This window comes from Oncorhynchus masou, chromosome 7 (genome assembly GCF_036934945.1).
Source record: "Oncorhynchus masou masou isolate Uvic2021 chromosome 7, UVic_Omas_1.1, whole genome shotgun sequence".
Lineage (NCBI taxonomy): Eukaryota > Metazoa > Chordata > Actinopteri > Salmoniformes > Salmonidae > Oncorhynchus > Oncorhynchus masou.
Genome location: NC_088218.1, coordinates 1 through 18,995, shown reverse-complemented (window position 1 = coordinate 18,995; position 18,995 = coordinate 1). Strand labels below are relative to the sequence as shown.

Below are 18,995 nucleotides of genomic sequence, written 5' to 3'. Positions count from 1 at the left end.
TGGTCTAAAGTAGTGCACTATTTAGGGAATAGGGTTCTATATGGCTCTGGTCTAAAGTAGTGCACTATTTAGGGAATAGGGTTCTATATGGCTCTGGTCTAAAGTAGTGCACTATTTAGGGAATAGGGTTCTATATGGCTCTGGTCTAAAGTAGTGCACTATTTAGGGAATAGGGTTCTATAGGGCTCTGGTCTGAAGTAGTGCACTATTTAAGGAATAGGACCCTGATCTCTTCCAAATACCATCCTATTCTCTAGGGAACATGTCGGGCAGATCAAACGTGAGACGTGTCCTGGCTGCGGGCAGGGTTAGTGGTGCTGTATTATACCAACCCTTATCCTGTCCAGGGCCATCCCTCTGTGGGCACGAGAACACCAGGAGACCCCCTGAATGAATGGAAGGACATTTAAAATACATTGTTGCTTCAGTAGTTTCAGTACAACAATAAATTCATCAAAATGGTGGATTAAAAAACACCAAGTCTGACTTATTGCCATTGTGGTCCGTACCTGGCCATGAGAGCTCGCGACACCCCCGACCCCCCACCTCCGGCAGATAACGATGGCAGCACCCAGCTCTTTAAGCACTGGTGTTCCAGAGGATTATAGAAGTCAGTGATGACACTGTGCTGTCCAGCTGAGAGATTCACCAGACTCAGCACCCCGGCAATCAGGAACAGAACCCCAGCTGCCGTGGCAACCTGGGCCTTGGTTCCGGAACCCTAGCGCCGAGCAGCTGTTGCACTTTCCCCATCCGGCGATGCTGGCGACCATGGAGATGTTTCTGCAGGTCTCTGGGGAGAGCCAACATGGAGTCGTACACCTTGACCAGGAAGCGAAGAGGAAGTCATGCTGATACCGCAACTGTTAACATGAACTTTTAGTTTTAATACAGAACCATCACTTTGTGTGTATGCAGGTTAAAATGTCTACTCATCATCTTTAAAAGTGAATGAAACACCAGTCAGAGAAATAGTCTTGAAAATGTGCTTGTTCCTGAAAATACTACATCTTTGCATTAACTAGTGATGCCTCCACTTTGTCACTTGTCGTATTCAAAATGGCAGCGTTTTCCTCATACGACTCTGGTCTAAAAAAATAATAATAGTGCACTATATAGGGAATAGGGAGAAGTCTTTGGCCCCTGGCCTCTGACTTTGCATCTGTCCAGTACTCTGCACGTCACAGTATCTTCCACAGCCTCTCCCAGAAGATCTGAGCCGTCACTATGTTGTTGTCGATGAAGACTGGGACTCTCCACAGCAGCAGGACAAGATGATTACCAACCACCCCTGAGATGAACGTGAATTAATCCCCCCCCCCCATGGGGAAATGAGTCTGTCATCCTTACAGACATAGAATATTCACAACAGTTAAAATATATTTAAAAAAAATAAAATAATCATAGGATAATAACTATATGATTGGTCAGGTAAAAACAAACTCCCTCACGACGCCAGGACAGCGGAGTCAATCACCACCTTCCGGAGACACCTGAAACCCCACCTCTTCAAGGAATACCTAGGATAGGATAAAGTAATCCTTCTCACCCCCCCCCCCTCCCCCTTAATGATTTAGATGCACTATTGTAAAGTGGCTGTTCCACTGGATGTCAGAAGGTGAATTCACCAATTTGTAAGTCGCTCTGGATAAGAGCGTCTGCTAAATGACTTAAATGTAAATGTAAAAAGTACAGTATAGTCTGCACAGTGGCCTTTACGGTGCTGGGTGATGTCATGTGGTGTAAGACTACCTACAGCCCGACAGTCCTGAACTACTGCTACCTGCAGGGGAACTGGAGCCCAAACAGGATCAATAAGGACATGATGCAATGAGACAGCGATCAATTACCTTTTGAGGAATCGGTCTGAAGAAAAAAAAAAGGACCCTCTTACTCAAAGGGTGTAGGCCTAGTATGAACCACACGGGGTCGCATCTCAAAATGGTCCAGTCGGCTCGTCGTCGTTATACTCACATCGGCGACGTATAAAGGACATGCCAATTCCAGGTTACATATACTGCCTTTTCATAGTAGGTTTTAAAATGGCAGAGAAATAAGGGGTAAAAGTAGATAAAAAAAATGTACTTGCATAAACCAAATTGTTTGACAAACTCAAAGGATGAGGGAGTTTTTTTTTTCTTCCAAATCATTCCATAAATGAAGCAGCATTGGTCATCTGCTGCTCAAATGTGACCTAGTCTTCCTTGGAGTGAACAGCCAGAATTGATTCCTTTTAACAAGACAGTAGGGGATTGATTTATATAGGTAGGCGCGCTGGTGTCACCTGTTAATTAATAAATTAGCACACATCCAATATCATCTAATGTCAACCAATCAACGGAATGGAAAGATATAACGTGTTTTTGATCATGCCGACGTTCTGAAATGAGAGAGACACAGACAGATAAAATCACTAATTGACTCGTTCAAATATTAGGTTGGTGACAACGTTCAAAGAAACGTTTATCAAACACGTTGCAACAATGTTCCAATGTAACCCATAATATTAAAACACACAAGATACCTTTCAATGTTGGGGCGTTTTTTAAATATTTTTTTCAGGTGATGTGCAGTGTCCTCCAATCACAATACGTCTTTTTCCGCCGTAGGGCAATACAGACGTGAGTTTCATCCAATCAAATCTCTCGACCGCGATACGCTCGGACGCGTCGCGTTTTCGTCGCTGTAGCTACGCGCTAGGCAAGACAAGCAGTATGGCGGAAGAAGAGAGTGAATTTGAGTTAGAAGGTTTTAAAAAAGAATTGGAGAGTTTATTTGTCAGTTGTTCAAGTGAAGAATACGGACTTCAAAGCAAGCTATATTGTGTACGGTTCTGTAAGGTAAAGCAATGTATTGGAATTACACCTGGGGGAGGAAAAGGAAAGACTTGTTTTCCCCAGTACAGACTCGTACTAGCTAACGGTAGCTAGCTAGCTAGCCAGAGCTCCTTTCTCTAATCTATGCCAAGGCTAACTAGCCAACCAACCTATTCCCTTCCCCCCTCAAACAGACGGATAACAACCCGTAAATGGCTCGCTAGCAACTAATAAACCAACCTGTTTTTCCCCTGTAATGTCACATATGTTATATCCTAATTCACCCTTTTCAAAATGCATGATAGTAGCTAACTAGCTAGCTACGGGGAAAAGCATTGTCAAGTCGTTTTCGGGTAGCTTGCTTGTTAGCCAAGGTATCTTCAGTTCCCACTTTAGCTAGTTAGTTTAGCTGCTAGTTTACCAACAGTAGATTCGGGAACGTGTTTAATAAGACCTCTAGTGGAATTTAATGTCTGCCCTTTAATTTTTTGAAGTTGTTTTTACAGTTTGTCAGATTGAAGCGTTAACGTTACATATACTTGTAGCTAGCTACAGTGTCTAGTTAGTCTGACTATGGCCTAGTTTGGTAATAATGTAGCTAGCTACAGTGTCTTAGTCTGACTATGGCCTCGTTTTGTAATAATGTAGCTAGCTACAGTGTCTAGTTAGTCTGACTATGGCCTAGTTTGGTAATAATGTAGCCAGCGAAGAATTCAGTTGCTACTAAATACGTTGAGATGGTGATGCAGTGAAAGGGACAACAATTGTTTTTAATTGGGCCCATCCAACGTCTTGGTATGGTTTCCCTATCCACTGTCTTTAATTTTCCTCCCCCCTTTCCTACCTGTATCTCCCTCTCCCCTTTTCCTACCTGTATGTCCCTCTCCCCTTTTCCTACCTGTATGTCCCTCTCCCCTTTTCCTACCTGTATGTCCCCCCCTTTTCTACCTGTATGTCCCCCCCCCCTTTTCCTACCTGTATGTCCCCCCCCCTTTCCTACCTGTATGCCCCCCCCCTTTCCTACCTGTATGCCCCCCCCCTTTCCTACCTGTATGCCCCCCCCCCTTTCCTACCTGTATGCCCCCCCCCTTTTACTACCTGTATGTCCCCTTTCCTACCTGTATGTCCCCTTTCCTACCTGTATGTCCCCTTTCCTACCTGTATGTCCCCTTTCCTACCTGTATGTCCCCCACCCCTTCCCTCTCTCCTCCCTCTGCTCCCTTCCCCTGTAGTTGGTGGAGGTGTATTCAGGACGATGGCAGGTACCCTTGCCACAGCTGCAGGTGCTCCAGACTGCTCTATGTTCCTTTGTCCAAGCCTCGGCCTGCTTCCCGTCTGACTGTGAACATGTATGCTACACACTGAGTAGCCTTGCCCTGTAAGTATGAGTCTTGTTTACCTGCTCCTTGGAGTACATAGACTGGGGGTGACAGGACAATATCTCCAGTATGAGTGTTGTTTCCCTGCTCCTTGGAGTACATAGACTGGAGGTGACAGGACAATATCTCCAGTAGGAGTGTTGTTTCCCTGCTCCTTGGAGTACATAGACTGGGGGTGACAGGACAATATCTCCAGTAGGAGTGTTGTTTACCTGCTCCGTGGAGTACATAGACTGGGGGTGACAGGACAATATCTCCAGTAGGAGTGTTGTTTCCCTGCTCCTTGGAGTACATAGACTGGAGGTGACAGGACAATATCTCCAGTATGAGTCTTGTTTCCCTGCTCCTTGGAGTACATAGACTGGGGGTGACAGGACAACATCTCCAGTAGGAGTGTTGTTTCCCTGCTCCTTGGAGTACATAGACTGGGGGTGACAGGACAATATCTCCAGTATGAGTGTTGTTTCCCTGCTCCTTGGAGTACATAGACTGGGGGTGACAGGACAATATCTCCAGTAGGAGTGTTGTTTCCCTGCTCCTTGGAGTACATAGACTGGGGGTGACAGGACAATATCTCCAGTAGGAGTGTTGTTTCCCTGCTCCTTGGAGTACATAGACTGGGGGTGACAGGACAATATCTCCAGTATGAGTGTTGTTTACCTGCTCCTTGGAGTACATAGACTGGGGGTGACAGGACAATATCTCCAGTATGAGTGTTGTTTACCTGCTCCTTGGAGTACATAGACTGGGGGTGACAGGACAACATCTCCAGTAGGAGTGTTGTTTCCCTGCTCCTTGGAGTACATAGACTGGGGGTGACAGGACAATATCTCCAGTAGGAGTGTTGTTTACCTGCTCCTTGGAGTACATAGACTGGGGGTGACAGGACAATATCTCCAGTATGAGTGTTGTTTACCTGCTCCTTGGAGTACATAGACTGGGGGTGACAGGACAATATCTCCAGTACGGGTGTTGTTTCCCTGCTCCTTGGAGTACATAGACTGGTGGTGACAGGACAATATCTCCAGTAGGAGTGTTGTTTACCTGCTCCTTGGAGTACATAGACTGGGGGTGACAGGACAATATCTCCAGTAGGAGTGTTGTTTACCTGCTCCTTGGAGTACATAGACTGGGGGTGACAGGACAATATCTCCAGTAGGAGTGTTGTTTACCTGCTCCTTGGAGTACATAGACTGGGGGTGACAGGACAATATCTCCAGTAGGAGTGTTGTTTACCTGCTCCTTGGAGTACATAGACTGGGGGTGACAGGACAATATCTCCAGTAGGAGTGTTGTTTACCTGCTCCTTGGAGTACATAGACTGGGGGTGACAGGACAATATCTCCAGTAGGAGTGTTGTTTACCTGCTCCTTGGAGTACATAGACTGGGGGTGACAGGACAATATCTCCAGTAGGAGTGTTGTTTCCCTGCTCCGTGGAGTCCATAGTCATGTCACCCCCAGTCTCCATCTCCAGTATGAGTGTTGTTTTCTAGGTGACTCTGCCCCGTTCAGCCTTGTTATTCTGTCCCTGTTGTTACATTTATTAAAGGAGGTATGAGGCTCAAACAGTCCCCTCCCCTTCCTCTCCCCCACCCCTCCCCTTTCTCTCCCCCACCCCTCCCCTTCCTCTCCCCCACCCCTCCCCTTCCTCTCCCCCACCCCTCCCCCTTCCTCTCCCCCACCCCTCCCCTTCCTCTCCCCACCCCTCCCCTCCCTCTCCCCCACCCCTCCCCTTCCTCTCCCCCACCCCTCCCCTTCCTCTCCCCCACCCCTCCCCTCCCTCTCCCCCACCCCCTCCCCTTTCTCTCCCCCACACCCCTCCCCTTTCTCTCCCCCACCCCTCCCCTTCCTCTCCCCCACACCCCTCCCCTTTCTCTCCCCCACCCCTCCCCTCCCTCTCCCCCACCCCTCCCCTTCCTCTCCCCCACCCCTCCCCCTTTCTCTCCCCCACACCCCTCCCCTTTCTCTCCCCCACCCCCTCCCCTTCCTCTCCCCCACCCCCCCCTTTCTCTCCCCCACACCCCTCCCCTTTCTCTCCCCCACACCCCTCCCCTTTCTCTCCCCCACACCCCTCCCCTTTCTCTCCCCCACACCCCTCCCCCCTTTCTCTCCCCCACCCCTCCCCTTCCTCTCCCCCACACCCCTCCCCTTTCTCTCCCCCACACCCCTCCCCTTCCTCTCCCCCACCCCTCCCCTTCCTCTCCCACACCCCTCCCCTTCCTCTCCCCCACCCCTCCCCTTCCTCTCCCCCACCCCTCCCCTTTCTCTCCCCCACCCCTCCCCTTTCTCTCCCCCCCCCCCTCCCCCTTTCTCTCCCCCCCACCCCTCCCCCCTTTCTCTCCCCCCACCCCTCCCCTTTCTCTCCCCCACCCCTCCCCTTTCTCTCCCCCTCCCCTTCCTCTCCCCCACACCCCTCCCCTTTCTCTCCCCCACCCCTCCCCTTCCTCTCCCCCACACCCCTCCCCTTCCTCTCCCCCACACCCCTCCCCTTCCTCTCCCCCACACCCCTCCCCTTTCTCTCCCCCACACCCCCCCCTTTCTCTCCCCCACACCCCTCCCCTTCCTCTCCCCCACACCCCTCCCCTTCCTCTCCCCCACACCCCTCCCCTTCCTCTCCCCCACCCCTCCCCTTTCTCTCCCCCACCCCCTCCCCTTCCTCTCCCCCACCCCTCCCCTTTCTCTCCCCCCACCCCTCCCCTTTCTCTCCCCCCCACCCCTCCCCTTTCTCTCCCCCCACCCCTCCCCTTCCTCTCCCCCACCCCCTCCCCTTCCTCTCCCCCACCCCCTCCCCTTTCTCTCCCCCACCCCTCCCCTTTCTCTCCCCCACACCCCTCCCCTTCCTCTCCCCCACACCCCTCCCCTTTCTCTCCCCCCACCCCTCCCCTTTCTCTCCCCCACCCCTCCCCTTCCTCTCCCCCACCCCTCCCCTTCCTCTCCCCCACACCCTCCCCTTCCTCTCCCCCACACCCCTCCCCTTCCTCTCCCCCACACCCCTCCCCCTTTCTCTCCCCCACCCCTCCCCTTCCTCTCCCCACACCCCTCCCCTTCCTCTCCCCTTCCTCTCCCCCACCCCTCCCCTTTCTCTCCCCCACCCCCTCCCCTTTCTCTCCCCCCACCCCTCCCCTTTCTCTCCCCCACACCCCTCCCCTTTCTCTCCCCCACCCCTCCCCTTCCTCTCCCCACACCCCTCCCCCTCCTCTCCCCCCACACCCCTCCCCTTTCTCTCCCCCACCCCTCCCCTTCCTCTCCCCCACCCCCCCCTTCCTCTCCCCCACTCCCCTCCCTTTCTCTCCCCCTCCCCTTTCTCTCATTTCTCTCCCCACAGGAGTGCTTTTGAGCTCTTGCTGTTTTTGAACAGAAATAAGATCCTGCAGGATCCCTTGAAAAAAATCCTTGATTCGTTCCAGGTGAGTGATCTTAACAACCCCTTGTTTCAAAATCTCAGGAATCATAGACATGTGGCTGTGATGAGTTGACACCCCTTCCTAGCCTGGTTCCATATCTGTTTGTGCTGTCTTGCCAGCTCCTATGGTTGTTGTCATGTCAACAAGACGACACAAAGAGGCTGTGTTGACTCAGGTGACCAATCAGATCATATCCATTTCTCACTGCTTTATGGAATGCTCTAAAACGTCACTCTGAGTTTGTCAAGATGGCACGTAAGCTCTTGGACCGGGCTAACCTCTTCCTCCTTTATTTCAGGAATGTTTTTCCCAGCTGGAGAGACACCAGAACATCCACCTGCTGCAGGTGGGACAGATCATCAGAGAGAAGGGACCGTGGACCAACCCCATACTACAGGCCATCCTGAAGGACTCACAACTGCCCCGGGATGAAGGTGAGAGTCTGGGAGAGAAAGGCCGGATGAGAGGGAGGGCCATGGACCAGCTTCTACATGCTCATCCATATGCTACGTTGTATTACTGACTAGAAATCTGTCCTGTAAATATCTCCTCTGGAGTCGTCCATCTATGACGACAAGAGTCCGTTAACTTGAGGTTCCTCTCTCTGTGGATTTAATATTTACTGCTGTAACACTCCTTTTTCTTTCTGTCCCCCAAATATAGAGCACTATTCGGGATGCAACATTGACCCTTGACCTGTCTCTCTCCACAGTGGACCGGTACCTCAGCTCAGAGGTGCAACGTTGACCTGTCTCTCTCCACAGTGGACCGGTACTTAGGCTCAGAGGTGCATCATTGACCCTTGACCTGTCTCTCTCCACAGTGGACCGGTACCTAGGATCAGAGGTGCAACATTGACCCTTGACCTGTCTCTCTCCACAGTGGACCGGTACCTCAGCTCAGAGGTGCAACATTGACCCTTGACCTGTCTCTCTCCACAGTGGACCGGTACCTCAGCTCAGAGGTGCAACATTGACCCTTGACCTGTCTCTCTCCACAGTGGACCGGTACCTGGGCTCAGAGGTGCAACATTGACCCTTGACCTGTCTCTCTCCACAGTGGACCGGTACCTCAGCTCAGAGGTGCAACATTGACCCTTGACCTGTCTCTCTCCACAGTGGACCGGTACCTAGGCTCAGAGGTGCCACATTGACCCTTGACCTGTCTCTCTCCACAGTGGATCGGTACCTCAGCTCAGAGGTGCAACATTGACCCTTGACCTGTCTCTCCACAGTGGACCGGTACCTAGGCTCAGAGGTGCCACATTGACCCTTGACCTGTCTCTCTCCACAGTGGACCGGTACCTCAGCTCAGAGGTGCAACATTGACCCTTGACCTGTCTCTCTCCACAGTGGACCGGTACCTAGGCTCAGAGGTGCAACATTGACCCTTGACCTGTCTCTCTCCACAGTGGACCGGTACCTAGGCTCAGAGGCGCAACATTGACCCTTGACCTGTCTCTCTCCACAGTGGACCGGTACCTAGGCTCAGAGGCGCAACATTGACCCTTGACCTGTCTCTCTCCACAGTGGACCGGTACCTGGGCTCAGAGGTGCCACATTGACCCTTGACCTGTCTCTCTCCACAGTGGACCGGTACCTCAGCTCAGAGGTGCAACATTGACCCTTGACCTGTCTCTCTCCACAGTGGACCGGTACCTAGGCTCAGAGGTGCAACATTGACCCTTGACCTGTCTTTCTCCACAGTGGACCGGTACCTAGGCTCAGAGGCGCAACATTGACCCTTGACCTGTCTCTCTCCACAGTGGACCGGTACCTAGGCTCAGAGGCGCAACATTGACCCTTGACCTGTCTCTCTCCACAGTGGACCGGTACCTGGGCTCAGAGGTGCAACATTGACCCTTGACCTGTCTCTCTCCACAGTGGACCGGTACCTGGGCTCAGAGGTGCAACATTGACCCTTGACCTGTCTCTCTCCACAGTGGACCGGTACCTCAGCTCAGGGGTGCAACATTGACCCTTGACCTGTCTCTCTCCACAGTGGACCGGTACCTAGGATCAGAGGTGCAACATTGACCCTTGACCTGTCTCTCTCCACAGTGGACCGGTACCTCAGCTCAGAGGTGCCAGTGTTCTTTGAGCTGCGTGTTCGTTACCTGCTGTCCAGTGAGATGTTCACCGAGGCGGTGGTCTTGGCTAAGACCTGCTCTCAGCACCCCGTTGCCGGGCGACACCTCTTCTTCCGACAGGCCTACCTCACCTGTCTGTTGAAGGCATCGCTCCCTCGCCATATGCACGAAGAGGTGAGGGAAGCAAACTTTGGTTATTAGGATTCCTGGGTTCTGGATAATAGCATCTGCTAAATGACTTGAATATAGAATGTTGGGAATGGGGGGCGGGGTTATGACTGCTCGGGGTAATTACTGTACTTGATAGATGGGATCTACTGTAGAGACGAGAGGATGGACTGATATGCTAGCTGGGATCTACTGTAGAGACGAGAGGATGGACTGATATGCTAGCTGGGATCTACTGTAGAGACGAGAGGATGGACTGATATGCTAGCTGGGATCTACTGTAGAGACGAGAGGATGGACTGATATGCTAGCTGGGATCTACAGTAGAGATGAGAGGCTGGACTGATATGCTAGCTGGGATCTACAGTAGAGATGAGAGGATGTAGTGATATGCTAGCTGGGATCTACATTAGAGATGAGAGGCTGGACTGATATGCTAGCTGGGATCTACAGTAGAGATGAGAGTATGGACTGATATGCTAGCTGGGATGGAGAGATGAGAGGATGGACTGATATGCTAGCTGGGATGGAGAGATGAGAGGATGGACTGATATGCTAGCTGGGATGTAGAGATGAGAGGATGGACTGATATGCTAGCTGGGATGTAGAGATGAGAGGATGGACTGATATGCTAGCTGGGATGGAGAGATGAGAGGATGGACTGATATGCTAGCTGGGATGGAGAGATGAGAGGATGGACTGATATGCTAGCTGGGATGGAGAGATGAGAGGATGGACTGATATGCTAGCTGGGATCTACAGTAGAGATGAGAGGATGGACTGATATGCTAGCTGGGATCTACAGTAGAGATGAGAGGATGGACTGATATGCTAGCTGGGATCTACAGTAGAGATGAGAGGATGGACTGATATGCTAGCTGGGATCTACAGTAGAGATGAGAGGATGAACTGATATGCTAGCTGGGATCTACAGTAGAGATGAGAGGATGGACTGATATGCTAGCTGGGATCTACAGTAGAGATGAGAGGATGGACTGATATGCTAGCTGGGATGGAGAGATGAGAGGATGGACTGATATGCTAGCTGGGATCTACAGTAGAGATGAGAGGCTGGACTGATATGCTAGCTGGGATCTACTGTAGAGATGAGAGGATGGACTGATATGCTAGCTGGGATGGAGAGATGAGAGGATGGACTGATATGCTAGCTGGGATCTACAGTAGAGATGAGAGGCTGGACTGATATGATAGCTGGGATGGAGAGATGAGAGGATGGACTGATATGCTAGCTGGGATGGAGAGATGAGAGGATGGGCTGATATGTTAGCTGGGATGGAGAGATGAGAGGATGGACTGATATGCTAGCTGGGATGGAGAGATGAGAGGATGGACTGATATGCTAGCTGGGATCTACAGTAGAGATGAGAGGCTGGACTGATATGATAGCTGGGATGTAGAGATGAGAGGATGGACTGATATGCTAGCTGGGATGTAGAGATGAGAGGATGGACTGATATGCTAGCTGGGATGGAGAGATGAGAGGATGGACTGATATGCTAGCTGGGATGGAGAGATGAGAGGATGGACTGATATGCTAGCTGGGATGTAGAGATGAGAGGATGGACTGATATGCTAGCTGGGATGTAGAGATGAGAGGATGGACTGATATGCTAGCTGGGATGTAGAGATGAGAGGATGGACTGATATGCTAGCTGGGATGGAGAGATGAGAGGATGGACTGATATGCTAGCTGGGATGGAGAGATGAGAGGATGGACTGATATGCTAGCTGGGATGGAGAGATGAGAGGATGGACTGATATGCTAGCTGGGATCTACAGTAGAGATGAGAGGATGGACTGATATGCTAGCTGGGATCTACAGTAGAGATGAGAGGATGGACTGATATGCTAGCTGGGATCTACAGTAGAGATGAGAGGATGGACTGATATGCTAGCTGGGATCTACAGTAGAGATGAGAGGATGAACTGATATGCTAGCTGGGATCTACAGTAGAGATGAGAGGATGGACTGATATGCTAGCTGGGATCTACAGTAGAGATGAGAGGATGGACTGATATGCTAGCTGGGATGGAGAGATGAGAGGATGGACTGATATGCTAGCTGGGATCTACAGTAGAGATGAGAGGCTGGACTGATATGCTAGCTGGGATCTACTGTAGAGATGAGAGGATGGACTGATATGCTAGCTGGGATGGAGAGATGAGAGGATGGACTGATATGCTAGCTGGGATCTACAGTAGAGATGAGAGGCTGGACTGATATGATAGCTGGGATGGAGAGATGAGAGGATGGACTGATATGCTAGCTGGGATGGAGAGATGAGAGGATGGGCTGATATGTTAGCTGGGATGGAGAGATGAGAGGATGGACTGATATGCTAGCTGGGATGGAGAGATGAGAGGATGGACTGATATGCTAGCTGGGATCTACAGTAGAGATGAGAGGCTGGACTGATATGATAGCTGGGATGTAGAGATGAGAGGATGGACTGATATGCTAGCTGGGATGTAGAGATGAGAGGATGGACTGATATGCTAGCTGGGATGGAGAGATGAGAGGATGGACTGATATGCTAGCTGGGATGGAGAGATGAGAGGATGGACTGATATGCTAGCTGGGATGTAGAGATGAGAGGATGGACTGATATGCTAGCTGGGATGTAGAGATGAGAGGATGGACTGATATGCTAGATGGGATGGAGAGATGAGAGGATGTAGTGATATGCTAGCTGGGATCTACAGTAGAGACGAGAGGATGGACTGATATGCTAGCTGGGATGTAGAGATGAGAGGATGGACTGATATGCTAGCTGGGATGTAGAGATGAGAGGATGGACTGATATGCTAGCTGGGATGTAGAGATGAGAGGATGGACTGATATGCTAGCTGGGATCTACAGTAGAGATGAGAGGATGGACTGATATGCTAGCTGGGATCTACAGTAGAGATGAGAGGATGGACTGATATGCTAGCTGGGATCTACAGTAGAGATGAGAGGATGGACTGATATGCTAGCTGGGATGGAGAGATGAGAGGATGGACTGATATGCTAGCTGGGATGGAGAGATGAGAGGATGGACTGATATGCTAGCTGGGATCTACAGTAGAGACGAGAGGATGGACTGATATGCTAGCTGGGATGTAGAGACGAGAGGATGGACTGATATGCTAGCTGGGATGTAGAGATGAGAGGATGGACTGATATGCTAGCTGGGATGGAGAGATGAGAGGATGGACTGATATGCTAGCTGGGATGGAGAGATGAGAGGATGGACTGATATGCTAGCTGGGATGGAGAGATGAGAGGATGGACTGATATGCTAGCTGGGATGGAGAGATGAGAGGATGGACTGATATGCTAGCTGGGATGGAGAGATGAGAGGATGGACTGATATGCTAGCTGGGATGTAGAGATGAGAGGATGGACTGATATGCTAGCTGGGATGGAGAGATGAGAGGATGGACTGATATGCTAGCTGGGATGTAGAGATGAGAGGATGGACTGATATGCTAGCTGGGATGGAGAGATGAGAGGATGGACTGATATGCTAGCTGGGATCTACAGGAGAGATGAGAGGATGGACTGATATGCTAGCTGGGATCTACAGTAGAGATGAGAGGATGGACTGATATGCTAGCTGGGATGGAGAGATGAGAGGATGGACTGATATGCTAGCTGGGATGGAGAGATGAGAGGATGAACTGATATGCTAGCTGGGATCTACAGGAGAGATGAGAGGATGAGATTTTGACAAAGATGATGTGTTTTGTACAAGAGCACTAATACAAGCACTAACTAATTGCTAAATGTGGTTGTTGCAGTCCATATTTGGAGGTGCTGCCTTTCCCCCTTGTTTGGAAGGCTTAGTCGGTCACGTATGGGGGTGGGTGGGGTTGCTGACGACAGATTACCTCTTAGTTTTGGGTGATGTCATTAGGAATCTAGCAGTGATGTAGTGGGGAGAAATTTACTGGTGTAGTGGGGAGAATTAGCCGGTGTCACGGGGAGGAATTAGCCGGTGTAGTGGGGGGGAATTAGCCGGTGTTGCGGGGGGAGACTTAGCGGGGGGGGGAGAATTAGCCGGTGTAGCGGGGGGAGAATTAGCCGGTGTAGCGGGGAGGAATTAGCCGGTGTCGCGGGGGAGAATTAGCCGGTGTAGCGGGGGAGAATTAGCCGGTGTGGCGGGGAGGAATTAGCCGGTGTGGCGGGGGGAGGATTAGCCGGTGTAGCGGGTGGGGAGGATTAGCCGGTGTAGCGGGGGGGGGAGAATTAGCCGGTGTAGCGGGGGGAGAATTAGCCGGTGTCGCGGGGGAGAATTAGCCGGTGTAGCGGGGGGGGATTAGCCGGTGTAGCGGGGGGGGAGAATTAGCCGGTGTCGCGGGGGGAGAATTAGCCGGTGTCGCGGGGGGAGAATTAGCCGGTGTCGCGGGGGGAGAATTAGCTGAACGTAACGCTCCCCTCACGGTGTCGCCCTGCGTTCGTCCTCCACTACACCACTGGAATCTACCGTATAAATGCTGGAGTGATGTCATCATTTCTTCTTCTTCTCTCCCTCCACCTGTAGATGTCTGACATCGACGGTAAGGACGCTGTGGATATCGTGTGTAACACGGAGAGTGAGGAGAGCGACGAGACGCTCCTGGCCCTCTGCACGGCCTTCCTCTCTCAGCAGCTACACCGGGGAGACATGTACTGCATGTGGTGAGGCTCGTCACTGTCTATACACATCACACCGGTCTGTGTTCTACACCGGGGAGACATGTACTGCATGTGGTGAGGCTCGTCACTGTCTATACACATCATACCGGTCTGTGTTCTACACCGGGGAGACATGTACTGCATGTGGTGAGGCTCGTCACTGTCTATACACATCATACCGGTCTGTGTTCTACACCGGGGAGACATGTACTGCATGTGGTGAGGCTCGTCACTGTCTATACACATCACACCGGTCTGTGTTCTACACCGGGGAGACATGTACTGCATGTGGTGAGGCTCGTCACGGTCTATACACATCACACCGGTCTGTGTTCTACACCGGTCTGTGTTCTACACCGGGGAGACATGTACTGCATGTGGTGAGGCTCGTCACTGTCTATACACATCACACCGGTCTGTGTTCTACACCGGTCTGTGTTCTACACCGGGGAGACATGTACTGCATGTGGTGAGGCTCGTCACTGTCTATACACATCACACCGGTCTGTGTTCTACACCGGTCTGTGTTCTACACCGGGGAGACATGTACTGCATGTGGTGAGGCTCGTCACTGTCTATACACATCATACCGGTCTGTGTTCTACGCCGGTCTATGTTCTACACCGGGGAGACATGTACTGCATGTGGTGAGGCTCGTCACTGTCTATACACGTCACACCGATCTGTGTTCTTCACCGGTCTGTGTTCTACACCGGGGAGACATGTACTGCATGTGGTGAGGCTCGTCACTGTCTATACACATCACACCGGTCTGTGTTCTACACCGGTATGTGTTCTACACCGGGGAGACATGTACTGCATGTGGTGAGGCTCGTCACTGTCTATACACATCACACCGGTCTGTGTTCTACACCGGTCTGTGTTCTACGCCGGTCTGTGTTCTACAGGGGGGATGTGTGTATGGTACCGGTCTGTGTTCTACAGGGGGGACGTGTGTATGGTACCGGTCTGTGTTCTACAGGGGGGACGTGTGTATGGTACCGGTCTGTGTTCTACATCAGGGGACGTGTGTATGGTACCGGTCTGTGTTCTACAGGGGGACGTGTGTATGGTACCGGTCTGTGTTCTACATCAGGGGACGTGTGTATGGTACCGGTCTGTGTTCTACATCAGGGGACGTGTGTATGGTACCGGTCTGTGTTCTACAGGGGGACGTGTGTATGGTACCGGTCTGTGTTCTACAGGGGGGACGTGTGTATGGTACCGGTCTGTGTTCTACAGGGGGGATGTGTGTATGGTACCGGTCTGTGTTCTACAGGGGGACGTGTGTATGGTACCGGTCTGTGTTCTACAGGGGGACGTGTGTATGGTACCGGTCTGTGTTCTACAGGGGGACGTGTGTATGGTACCGGTCTGTGTTCTACATCAGGGGACGTGTGTATGGTACCGGTCTGTGTTCTACAGGGGGACGTGTGTATGGTACCGGTCTGTGTTCTACATCAGGGGACGTGTGTATGGTACCGGTCTGTGTTCTACAGGGGGGACGTGTGTATGGTACCGGTCTGTGTTCTACAGGGGGGACGTGTGTATGGTACCGGTCTGTGTTCTACAGGGGGGACGTGTGTATGGTACCGGTCTGTGTTCTACAGGGGGGACATGTGTATGGTACCGGTCTGTGTTCTACGGGGGGGACGTGTGGCCGCTGCTTCGTCTGTGTTAGTTTGGCCCGGGGGTAGAACATCCATTGTAAATAAGAATTTGTTCTTAACTGACTTGCCTAGTTAAAATAAAGGTTTTATATATATATATATATTTTTTTAAATACCTAAATAAATACAAGTACTGATATGTATTTATCCTGCTTGTTGTTTGTGGTTTTCTGGGCCTGGTTTCCGTTCAGCACCTGGTGATAACTGTTGACATTAATGGGGCTTTATAGACAACATTGATTGGTTGATTGATCATGGACCACTTCCTACTCCCCCTGTTGGGATCTGATTTACAAACCCAGGTTTTTAATTGAGTAAAGCTAATGAATAAACTGACTTAAAAAAACAAAAAACAATAATAATAAACCTTTTTATTAATGAAGTGGCTTTTTTTAAATAATTTTGTTATTGAATCACTTCCTCTTCCAGGGATTTGGTGTTCATATGGAGTCGCCTCTGCCTGCGGGTCAACCCTTCCAAACAGGCCTTCCTGGAAGAGACTCATCGGTTGCTGCTGTCTGCCACCAACATCAGATCCATATTCTCTTTCATTAGAGTGATCCTTGCAGAGGTGAGCCAGGAACTCCTGGGATTGTTGATTTTTACTGCTGAAATTCCAGCTGCCATTTTTGTTTGTTCAGATGTAATGGGAGTTGTTGTGGTCGAGGATGATGTGAAAAGCTTTGGGTTGTACCTCCGCTCAGGTGGCTTGGCTTAGGTCGGCGTCCTTCAGATGCTTGTTGAGGATTACTGTGCCGACTAGAGAGATGAATAAAAGCCATGGCTTCATTTTGACTTGGGTTGTTCCTCTGCTCAGGTGGCTTGGCTTAGGTCGGCGTTCTTCAGATGCTTGTTGAGGGTTACTGTGCCGACTAGAGAGATGAATAGAAGCAATGGCTTTTATTTGGGGTTTGACTGAGAATTTGTGTTGAACGGACAAACAACATGAGCGTTGGACGAGTAACTGAAAGGTTGCAAGATCGAATCCCCGAGCTGACAAGGTGCAAATCTGTTGTTCTGCCCCTGAACAAGGCAGTTAACCCACTGGTCCCCTGGTAAGGCCGACATTGAAAATAAGAATTTGTTCTTAACTGACTTGCCTAGTTAAATAAATAAAAAATACCATCAGCTTAGCATGGTACTGGGGTGCGACTCAAATGGCCCCATATCTATGGTCCCTGGTTCAGAATAACACATTACAATGTATATAGGGAATAGTTTACTTTTTTTGGGACACAGCCCTGATCATGATTAGGCCGACTCGTTAGTATAATGGTTTGTTTTTCAGTCACAAATAGACACCTTTTGATGAAGATGAGCAACAAAGACTGGATACATACATGATCCAAATACTGAGATTTTTTTATTCCCCAAAACATTTTGACATTATTTTATACTCGTATACAATCGCTCAGGGAAAGATTTGAGTTTAACCAGTACATATTTTTGTTTCTTTTCTTCTCGTGGAAGGTTTGGCCATAATTATTGGCACCCCTGTTTTACAAAACCTCGCCTTCGTGAAATATAACGGCATCGAGACTGTGTGGGTTCTTTTTCTCCCTCTGCTAATGCGTTCTGATTTCAACACCAAACCCACCGCGTGTGTGTGTGGCCAAAGAGTTCTCTTTTCCTGTCATCCAACAAATGTAAACTGCTGGAGTTTTCTAAACGCCACTTGGATTGGAACCTGGTGCTTTGGGTCAGATCACCTGTAAATAGAGCAGACCAGAGGTGGGTTTGGTGTCCAAATCAGGATGTATGAGCAGAGAATAACCCCATTACCTACTGTGGAATATGGTGCTGGATCTTTGATGTTATGGGGGCTGTTCTGCTTCCGCCGGTCCCGGGGCTCCGGATGCTTCCGCCGGTCCCGGGGCTCCGGATGCTTCCGCCGGTCCCGGGGCTCCGGATGCTTCCGCCGGTCCCGGGGCTCCGGATGCTTCCGCCGGTCCCGGGGCTCCGGATGCTTCCGCCGGTCCCGGGGCTCCGGATGCTTCCGCCGGTCCCGGGGCTCCGGATGCTTCCGCCGGTCCCGGGGCTCCGGATGCTCCGCCGGTCCCGGGGCTCCGGATGCTTCCGCCGGTCCCGGGGCTCCGGATGCTTCCGCCGGGGCTCCGGATGCTTCCGCCGGTCCCGGGGCTCTTGCAGATCTGTCAACATGCACGCATTTTGCATACCAACTACGCAAATCTCTGTCCATGTACGCAGATACCTTAAAAGTATGTCGAAATTAATATTTTTTATTTTTTATAAAAAAATAAATCAGCTGAGTAAATCTAACATCCTGTTTCTCGAGCTGCGACACACAGACATCTACGGAGCTTGTGTCAACGGACATGGAGATGAATACATCGTTATTGGACGTGCCTGCCCCGTGTCTGCCTGCCCCGTGTCTGCCTGCCCCGTGTCTGCCTGCCCCGTGTCTGCCTGCCCCGTGTCTGCCTGCCCCGTGTCTGCCTGCCCCGTGTCTGCCTGCCCCGTGTCTGCCTGCCCCGTGTCTGCCTGCCCCGTGTCTGCCTGCCCCGTGTCTGCCCGCCCCGTGTCTGCCCGCCCCGTGTCTGCCCGCCCCGTGTCTGCCCGCCCCGTGTCTGCCTGCCCCGTGTCTGCCCGCCCCCGTGTCTGCCCGCCCCCCCGTGTCTGCCCGCCCCGTGTCTGCCCGCCCCGTGTCTGCCCGCCCCGTGCCTGCCTGCCCGCCCCGTGTCTGCCCGCCCCGTGCCTGCCTGCCCGCCCCGTGCCTGCCCGCCCCCGTGCCTGCCCGCCCCGTGCCTGCCCGCCCCGTGCCTGCC

The 18,995-nt window shown here is 51.4% G+C and overlaps 2 protein-coding genes across 2 annotated transcripts; both read left to right on the top strand.

The window, feature by feature from the left end:
- The first annotated feature begins 1,318 nt into the window (after positions 1-1,318).
- Positions 1,319-16,927, top strand: LOC135542906 (zinc finger protein 654-like). The gene is made up of 7 exons (XM_064970048.1): positions 1,319-2,840; positions 4,049-4,194; positions 7,523-7,604; positions 7,900-8,035; positions 9,662-9,864; positions 14,406-14,542; positions 16,639-16,927. The coding sequence occupies exons 1-7, from the start codon at positions 2,715-2,717 to the stop codon at positions 16,925-16,927; spliced, it is 1,119 nt and encodes a 372-aa protein (XP_064826120.1). The 5' UTR covers positions 1,319-2,714.
- Positions 16,928-18,545: 1,618 nt separating this feature from the next.
- On the top strand, positions 18,546-18,986 carry LOC135542905 (uncharacterized; the record flags this gene model as incomplete). Its single annotated transcript, XM_064970047.1, has 1 exon — positions 18,546-18,986. A coding segment is annotated over exon 1 (441 nt), but the record flags the coding sequence as incomplete, so codon positions are not given.
- Positions 18,987-18,995: the final 9 nt, after the last annotated feature.